Below are 10,129 nucleotides of genomic sequence, written 5' to 3'. Positions count from 1 at the left end.
AATGGATGGATAGGAGGATGGAACTGAGTGAATGGGAAATGGAGTCCCTTGAGACAGCAAGAACGAGATGTACAGTATATCAGGAGAAGTGCAGTATTATCATAAGAAGACGCATATTTGGATTACGGAGGAGGAATGGAGGGAAAAAGCGAGGCAGAGGAGGTCGAAGAGATAGAGGGAGGAAGAGGGTGAGCTTGAATTGGTTAAAAAATTAGGAAAAAATTGAGATGGTTTGTTAGAATAATGGTGGTAGTGGTAAATGTGAAAGTGGACTGAAGGGGAAGATTCTCTGTGTTTGTGCTGCTCGTTGTTTGGTGCGATGCAGACAGGGTGTCCTGAATGGAGAAACAGAAGAGTCGTTGTCTGTTTTTTTTTAGTTTGATGTTGAGTCGTTGCTTGACAAAGTGATGTTAGGATATATCAGTTATCCCGTACAAGCATTTGTACAGAATACATTACGTTGTTACAAGGTGTCAAGCTTATGGGCATGTGGCAGCAGTGTTTAGGAGGGAGGTTCCTAGGTGTGAGAAGTATGCAGAAAGGTATGAGACAAAGGTATGTGTAACATTAGGGTAAGAAGCAGTATGTTTTAATTGTAGGGATGCCCATGGGCCTGGGAATCAAAAATGTCAGGTGACAGAGAGGCAGGTTGAGGTTACCAGGGTTAGAGTAGTGCAGAAGTTACGGCATGCTGAGGCAGTGAATAAAGTTGAGGAAGATGGGTCAAGGGGGAGGGATCCTAAGAGGAATGGTGTGAGTAGTAGATCTGTACCAGTGCAAAGGTATAGGCCAACAAGTGATATATGGTTCAGTAAGATTGGGTTTTTCTTGTGTTTTATAGCAATGATTATCAACTGTACTGCAGGGATGGAACATACAGTAAGTCACAGAAAATTGAGGTTGTGGTGGCAGCTGCAGAGAAGTATTTGGGTGTAAGAGATTTGAAGTATGAAGAGTTACAGGGTATGTTGAGTGGTGGTGTCCCATCCTTTCAGGCTGTTGGCCTGAGGTATGACTGAATAGATTTAGTGGACTAGGGAGTGTGGGTTTTAATGCGTGTAGGGCTATGGTAGGGTATTTGTTGGTTTATAGGCAAAGTAAAAGGGAGATATACTCCAGTCTAGTTGGTGGCGGTAAAGCAACATTTATTGGATGCCAACCGCCGTTAAAACTCATCAAAGAAGATGGATGGATTGATGGATGGTGGGGGTCTGGATAGATACCTGAAAGATGCTTGGAGGCATGTCGAAATAACGTCATTGTGTCACGCAATGTGCGCCATTTTGGATGGGGGGAAAAAAATCACAGACGATTTCCGTGATCTGATCCCGACTCTTCACCTTGCCTGTGGATGTTGACTATTTTTACCCCATGCAAGTTACATTGGTTGAATAAGCAGTGTTCAGTAATAGCCAACTCTGCTAAATGAAACAATGGCAGGTAAGCTACTTTTGTAGCTAGGAAAGGGTCCCCATACCACTCACTCGTTGCTGTGTGGCCTGAATGCAAGTTTTAACTTGGCTAGCTAGCGTTAACTGACAACACATAATTTGACTAAATGGGTTGGTGAATTGGCGCTAATTATTCCAATATTGTTGTTATGCAGGAGTTGCCGGTGGAAATGACTTTCAGTGGTGTTTCTCACAAGTGAAGGGGGCAATAGATGAAGATGTTGCGGAAGGTGAGTAGCTAATGGTAGCTAGCTAAACGTTAGCGTTTGAGCTCAAATGTGATACTGTTAGCTAACTTCCGCCAACTACGCCTTTGACTGACTGTCTTTTCAAGAACAAATATGTCATGACACTGCATGTATATAAGGAGCACTGCTGGGCAACGCGGAGTTTGTTTTTCTAACTAACGTTATCTTAGCTGGCTTCTCTTGCTTACGTTCGGCTAACATTAGCAAGCTAACGGTATAACTACCCAAACAACTGTCCCCAGTAACTTATGTCCCGCACATTTATGTATTATATAATACAATTTAGGCAGTCAAGAGTACGTATTAGATATTGTATTTTTTGTAGGCTAGTAAGATAAATATACTGTCGTAAACTAACGAGTCATCTTGCTAGCGTAGTTATTAAGTTAGCTAGTGTGGGTGCGATTTGTCAATGACGTCAAAGGTCTGCGTCGAACATGGCAAGTATACCTTTTTTTAATTGGATTTCTATACATTTTGAAGAATACAAATGTGTTACAAAAATCTATGCATCCTTCTTAAAAATTCTAACACAAAACATCACAAACAGATAAACACAAGAACAGAAACACTTACAGGGTTTTTACATTCAAATAAATTTGAATAGCTTAGTGTATCAATTGATTTCATTGCCTTCATATTGTTACAGAGAATAGTAGTCAATGTTGTAAAGTAATTATTTAAATCTACTTTGAAAAATATTGAATTTAAAAAAAATATATATTTTTAAATACATTTAAAAAAAATATATATATATATATCTATATATATATATTTTTTTTTAAAATGCATGTTATGATGTAATATTTCGCAAGAATTATATTCAAATGAATCTCTAACTTTTTGTTATTATCAAAAAACTTAAATAACCTCACAAGCTTGCAGATGGATGTCCTTTTACCCAAGTCCAGCTGAAGATCCACCCAGAACGTAGTCACATACACACATTGGAAATACAAATGCCCCAAGGGATTCTGGCCCAGATGGACAAAATATACATTTCTCATAAACATTTCTAATATATTTACTGATACTATGAGTTGCTTTAAAGAGTGTTTCCCTCACTTTGTTTGTGAGCACATATTTGTATGATAAAGTACTGATGCTTTTATGACAACTGTGAACTAGAAGGGAAAAAAACAAGGTCAAATCATTACGTCTGTGATCTGCAGGTCCTTAAGTCGGGGCTCTAAAAATGGGTTGGTTGAGTTGGATGACCATTCAAAATGATTTCCCCAGTCGGAGCTACCTTTTTATCCCAAGTTCCCAGTTGTTTTGAACGCGGCATACATTCTGATAGGGAGAGAGTCACATTTGTATGTTTCATTCTTTCAAAGTAGAGGTAGAAATGCACAAACTGCTCTGTCGACTACATTGCATAGTGTGCACCCATGAAAGTTTCACCATTACTGTTTTTTGTACCCGGTGTCATTTTGCTGATTTGTTTCTATTGTATAAGGATAACCCTTAAATGTATGAGGATAACCCTTATACAGATTTAATGGTACATGTCCTCCTTTCAGCGGATATCATCTCAACGGTTGAATTCAACCATTCTGGAGAGTTTCTAGCAACTGGAGACAAGGGAGGCAGAGTTGTCATATTTCAACATGAACAGGAGGTGAATTTTGTAATTACCAACTACATTTATTTTCATAAACACTAGCTAAGTTTCCATCCAATTGGCGACAGATTTTCATGCAAATATTCTAAATCCGCATTTTCCCAACAGAGATGATTCCATCAAATTGACTTGTTGCGGCCAAAAGGCTGTGCGCGATGACGTAGTGCACATAAAAATGACTTTTGCGGTTAAATTCCCATGTACAGGTTTGCATCCCATTTTCAACTCTACTGATGGTTTTGTCACAAAAAAAAAGTTGCGTTCATAGCGAATGCACCCACTCTGGTATTGGCACGTGCAGTCTACAGCTCACAGATACCGTGCAGGTATAGCCTAGGCTACATGAGATTATTATTGACAAAAGAGCAAGATTCCACCTCCATTTCTTGCATTTTACCGACACAAACATCCCACCTTGTCTAGCGTATTTTGTTTTGTTGACATTTGGAAAATTGACCGCCGAATTTGCTGGTTTCGTCAGACCTGTAATGACATTTTTTTTTATCCGTCGTTCTTTACTCGCTTAAAAAGGTTGGATGGAAATCTGGTTACTGACATACATGTTGGAGTCAGCTATGATAGGTTGTTATGGAAAGAAATTATGAAAATTCTAATTATCATATATGTTTAATATCTAAGTTTGACACGCAGTGCACATCTACTTTTCTCTTTCAGTGTAAAAATAGACCACACCTGCGCGGGGAATACAACGTCTATAGCACATTTCAGAGTCACGAACCTGAATTTGACTACTTGAAAAGTTTAGAAATTGAGGAAAAAATTAACAAAATAAGATGGTTACCCCAACAAAACTCTGCTCACTTTCTGCTCTCAACAAATGGTAAGAACATTTTGCTTGAACCTACTAAGCTTTTGGTTAGGTTGTCTTCAGCCTCAACATACACGTTTTTGTTTCATACAGATAAAACTATCAAATTGTGGAAGATCAGTGAACGAGACAAGCGGGCTGAGGGTTACAACTTGAAAGACGAAGATGGACGTCTCAGGGATCCCTTTAGAATTACCTCCCTGCGGGTTGGTTTAGTGTTGCTTAACCTTTAAGATTTCAGCAAACACTGTACAAGAACAAACACATGCAGCATGCTTATTGCTTCCACCTCTGAATAAATCTGTCCTGTGTTTATAGGTACCAGTGCTGATGCCCATGGATCTCATGGTAGAAGCAAGTCCTCGGAGGGTGTTTGCCAACGCTCATACATATCATATTAATTCCATTTCTGTAAATAGCGATCATCAAACGTACCTCTCCGCTGATGACCTAAGAATTAACCTATGGCACTTGGAAATCACTGACAGAAGCTTTAGTATCTTTTGTCTGAAAAGTTATCTGTCCTGAAGTCTTCAGCATCATGACTTTTAGATGCAAATGTTTGCTTTGTCCGAACTGCGCTGTATTAGCCTATATGAGCCTTTTAGACTCATTTCAGTTAATTTCCTTAACAGTGTGTTCTCAGACATTGTAGACATCAAGCCTGCCAACATGGAGGAACTGACAGAGGTGATCACAGCTGCTGAGTGCCAACCAAACCAATGCAATGTATTTGTGTACAGCAGTAGCAAAGGCACCATACGCCTCTGTGACATGCGAGCAGCAGCACTCTGCGATAGGCACACTAAGTGTGAGTATCAGTAGAGCCTTGTTCTCTGCATTCTAATTTATGTTCATTGAGAGATAAATGAGCTTTGATTGTCTGTCATTTTGAGTATCTCTCCATGTTTGTGATTGTAGTCTTTGAGGAGCCTGAGGATCCAAGCAGCAGGTCGTTCTTCTCTGAGATCATCTCGTCCATTTCTGACGTGAAGTTCAGTCACAGCGGGCGCTACATGATGACACGGGACTACCTCTCCGTCAAGGTGTGGGACCTCAACATGGAGAACAGGCCAGTCGAGACATATCAGGTACTAGGGCTGAGAATTATCAGGGACCTCACAATACAATATCGCTATACTTAGGTGCCAATACGATATGTATTGCAATTCTCACAATTCTATATGTATTGCGATTCGATGTTCCAAACATATTGCTCACCATACGTCTGCTGCATAGAGATGAGAGATAAAAAATAAATTCCCTATTTAAAAATAAGATGAAGAACAAGCTATGAAGGACAAATACTGAAGTTTTGGTGCAGGTACAGCCAACTAGTTAAAAAAAAAAATGCGGTATTGTAAAAAAATAAAATAAAAATGATATCACGATATGTAACTATCCATTTTTTCCCCCAATCACTGTAAGGTACCTAGCTTGCTCTTCCTAGTGATAACACTACCACTAACATCATTTTCAGTGTGGTTTGCTTACCCACAATTATCGAGTTGGGTATAAGAAAAATAGTTAGAAAGACGGAATTCCTTTCCAAATACACTAATCAACGTTCTCCCGTCCAGGTTCACGAATACCTTCGCAGCAAGCTCTGTTCATTGTATGAAAATGACTGCATCTTTGACAAGTTTGAGTGCTGCTGGAACGGTAGCGACAGGTGAGAAAACCTAGCACTTTCTCTGTTTAAGGCAATCTGCAACTACTACGTTGTTCTTTGGACAAATTCTCTGCCAATATGTAAGTTTTAATTATTCATGTTTCTTTCATTTCTCAGTGCAATCATGACTGGCTCCTACAACAACTTCTTCCGGATGTTTGACCGCAACACCAGGAAGGACATTACACTGGAGGCCTCCAGGGAGAGCAGCAAACCGCGTGGCACACTCAAACCCCGCAAAGTCTCCACTGGAGGCAAGAGGAAGAAAGACGAAATTAGCGTGGACAGCCTGGATTTCAACAAGAAGATCCTGCACACCGCCTGGCACCCCAAAGAAAATGTAATCGCTGTGGCAGCCACCAACAACCTGTACATTTTCCAGGATAAGATCAACTAAAAAAATAATTGGGCTCCATCCTGAGGACAAGGCTTTACTGTTCCTGCGTAGTTAAGCCTAGTGGTTTATCCGTATCAGAAACTAACAGCCCTGTCGTCCTCCTGGTGGCACTTTTCTCCTTTTGTTGCTGCAGGAGGTTGATTGGTCTGCCTGTTTTTTATTTTGAGTCAGAGGTTGATTTTGCCTTGGGTGAATCGGTGCCAGGGCAGAGATCGGACCCGGAGAGCCCACCTTACTTTGAATCAATGGAACGGCACTCCCAAGAGGTCAAACTCTTGAACATTGGTGTTTGTGTTGACATTTTCAGCCTTTATTTCATAATCTAACAACCAAACTATGGAAAGCCCTGAAAATGACCTCTTGTTATTGTTATAACACCCTCTTTTGGGCCTTTCTAAAACATGATATTTCCTGGGTTTTAGGCCTACCTGTTAACATTCCCCCATTGACCATGCATTCAGGCCAAAGCACTTGCTACAGGTCATGAATTTGGAAAGTGGACCTTTTTTCTTTTCTCTACCCACTCCCTCTATCCCCAATTTATCCCCCAGACATGGTAATCTCAATGACTGTATCTATTCAAGTACACCTTTATGGTGTCATCCACTTAATAAAAGTAACTAAAACTACAGCTATGTGTTTTAATATTTAGAACTGTATTAAATCATGTTCTTAACTGCTTTGCATGTTTTTATGTTGTGGAGGTGGAAAAACATTCTGTCACACTGCGGTCTTTTGAGTAGTTGTCTCCAGCCATCTTCAAAGGAACTACTCCGACGTTTCAGAACCACTGTTTGAGACCGATCATGTGCAAGTGTCGAGATATTTATTTGTGTTCCTCTCATTTAAGATCCAGGCTGGAAACTTCATGGGAGGAGATGCAAGACAAAGGGAATCTGCAGCCTTAATACCTACGTCTATCAATGACAGCTACTGGTTATGTCCCCAAATGTTTTACGAACCTTATGTGCATTATTTTTCAATTCTATTTTATAGATTTCTCATTGCTGCTGCTATTTTGTGGCTGTCTGTGAAAACACTAGGTATATAATTAGTCAGAGAAAGAGTACTGCACACCATACAGCTCTATTGATATACAGATTACCTCCAAAATAAGGAAAGTTGATGGTTCTTCGTGTCGTAAGTGGACATTCCGACAAGCCTCTTACATGTGCCCTTAAATCATTTATTGGGATCAAAAGTGCATACTTTGTTTTCCAAGTTACCAATGCAAAAATGAAGGTTGAATTGACATATGTACTGATTATAACATTAAAAACAGGAACACTGGTAAAGCATTTCTCTGTTTAATAATTAACATGGTGGCAATGTATTCATATGTTTATGTTGACCAAAGTTAAATAAAATCAAATAATGTTCATTTGCATTATGCCTCCATTAATTTAAACAGGTGAAATGAGTCTGATGGCATACTGTAGATGTCTATTCAGTAAGTTGAGGTGTTCAGAGAAAATTGTGGAATGATTGCAAATGCAGCAGGTAGCCTAGCGGGTTAAGAACTTTGCTGGTTCAAATCCTGAGACTAGGTGAAAAATCTGTCAATGTGCCCTTGAGCAAGGCACTTAACCTGAATTGCTCCTGTAAGTCACTCTGGCTAAGACTGTCTGCTAAATAACTCAAACATACATTGTACTTTTTCAGTACTCATTTAAGTAATTTCTCAAAGAACATTAGTGAAGGAAATATTTCACAATTAATATTCATTCACATGAATCGTTCCCTTGCATTACAATCAGGCAAACCACAAACTCGACATGCAAAAGAAAATGAGATAAACATGAATGCCGATTGGCAGCCATCAATATAAAACAACATACTAAATACTGCGAGGAACAAGGCAGCACAAAGCAGTTCCTGAATCAAGGCATTTCTGGGAGAAAGAAGCAGTACAAAGCATTCACCAAGGTGAAGAAGATAAGATTTGAGGCAATCAGCTAAAATGGAGAATGCTACATCAACCCCTTCTCCCTTGATTCCAAAGTTGTCGCATTTGAAGGCATGTCAGCTGTATGATTCCGAAGTTGTCCCATTTGAAGGCATGCCAGCTGTATGATTCCGAAGTTGTCCCATTTTAAGGCATGCCAGCTGTATGATTCTGAAGTTGTCCCATTTGAAGGCATGCCAGCTGTATGATTCTGAAGTTGTCCCATTTGAAGGCATGCCAGCTGTATGATTCCGAAGTTGTCCCATTTGAAGGCATGCCAGCTGTATGATTCCGAAGTTGTCCCATTTGAAGGCATGCCAGCTGTATGACTCCGAAGTTGTCCCATTTGAAGGCATGTCAGCTGTATGATTCCAAAGTTGTCAGCTGTATGATTCTGAAGTTGTCCCATTTGAAGGCATGCCAGCTGTATGAGTCACAACAGGGGTGACTGGTGTCAGAACGCAGCATCAGCATCAGTAGGTGCTGAGACGTCTCCCAATGTATATCCTGAGAAGACAGAATAGAAAGGTCATTTAAAAAGGTTCATTTGATTGAAGTAAAAATTCATCATGGCTGCAAATTTAAACCACCAGAATACTTTTTTATTTATTGTTATTTTTAATGGCTGCTGGATAATTTCATATGTGTTCGCAGGCATACAATTGAGCGGATGCTGCGCAGGTACACTGATTTGCAAACCAAATGGATGGTCTAGCGCAGTGGTTCCCAAACTTTTTATAGTCCTGTACCCCTTCAAACATTCAACCTCCAGCTGTGTACCCTCTTGCACCAGGGTTAGCGCACTCTCAAATGTTGTTTTTTTGCCATCATTGTAAGCCTGCCACACACACATTATACAATACATTCATTAAATATAGGAATGATGTTTTAACCCAGCGTGTGAGAAGTGACAAAGAGCTCTTTTAGGACCAGGGCACAAATAATAATGATATATAATTTTGCTCTTTATTTAGCCCTCTTACATATAAAACCTTATTCGTTCATCAAAAATGGTGAATAACTCACCACAGGTTAATGAGAAGGGTGTGCTTGAAAGGATGCACATAACTCTGCAATGTTGAGTTGTATTGGAGAGAGTCTCAGTCTTAAATAATTTTCCACACACAGTCTATGCCTGTATTTCGTTTTCATGCTAGTGACGGCCTAGAATCCACTCTCAAATAAGTACGTGGTTGCAAAAGACATCAGTGTCTTAACACTGCAATTTTCTAAGGCAGGTTACTCTGAGCGCAGCCCTATCCAGAAATCTGGCAATGGCTTCTGATTAAATAACATTTTCACATAACCGCTTGTTGCAATTTTGATAAGGCTCTCTTGTTCAGATATCGGTAAATGGACTGGAGGCAGGGTATGAAAGGGATATTGAATATAGTTGCGGAGAGTCCCTGTAATCCTAGATTCAGATCATTCAGGCAAGAAAAAACATCACACAGATGGGCCAATCGTGTGAGAAACACGTCATCATGCAAGCGGTCAGACAAGTGAAAATTATGGTCAGTAAAGAAAACTTTAAGCTCGTCGCTAATTATTTTTTTTTAAACGTGTCAATACTTTCCCCCTTGATAACCAGCGCACTTCTGTATGTTGTAAAAGTGTTACATGGTTGCTGCCCATATCATTGCGTAATGCAGAAAATACACGAGAGTTCAGGGGCCTTGCTTTAACAAAGTTAACCATTTTCACTGTACAGTCGTGGCCAAAAGTTTTGAGAATGACACAAATATCAAGTTTCACAAAGTCTGCTGACTCAGTTTGTATGATGGCAATTTGCATACACTCCAGAATGTTCTGAAAAGTGATCAGATGAATTGCAATTAATTGCAAAGTCCCTATTTGCCATGCAAATGAACTGAATTCCCCCCAAAAATGTCCACTGCATTTCAGCCCTGCCACAAAAGGACCAGCTGACATCATGTCAGTGATTCTCTCGTTAACACAGGTG

The 10,129-nt window shown here is 39.9% G+C and overlaps 1 protein-coding gene across 1 annotated transcript; it reads left to right on the top strand.

Moving 5' to 3' along the window:
* The first annotated feature begins 1,214 nt into the window (after positions 1-1,214).
* On the top strand, positions 1,215-7,600 carry LOC110502483 (serine/threonine-protein phosphatase 2A 55 kDa regulatory subunit B delta isoform). Its single transcript, XM_021580531.2, has 10 exons — positions 1,215-1,440; positions 1,607-1,681; positions 3,223-3,320; positions 3,999-4,164; positions 4,246-4,358; positions 4,471-4,648; positions 4,799-4,963; positions 5,074-5,243; positions 5,733-5,824; positions 5,942-7,600. Exons 1-10 carry the CDS (start codon positions 1,434-1,436, stop codon positions 6,219-6,221), a joined length of 1,344 nt encoding a protein of 447 aa, XP_021436206.1. The 5' UTR covers positions 1,215-1,433; the 3' UTR covers positions 6,222-7,600.
* The last annotated feature ends 2,529 nt before the right edge of the window (positions 7,601-10,129 follow it).

This window comes from Oncorhynchus mykiss, chromosome 23 (genome assembly GCF_013265735.2).
Source record: "Oncorhynchus mykiss isolate Arlee chromosome 23, USDA_OmykA_1.1, whole genome shotgun sequence".
Taxonomy (NCBI): domain Eukaryota; kingdom Metazoa; phylum Chordata; class Actinopteri; order Salmoniformes; family Salmonidae; genus Oncorhynchus; species Oncorhynchus mykiss.
This window is presented reverse-complemented; position numbering and strand designations above follow the sequence as displayed.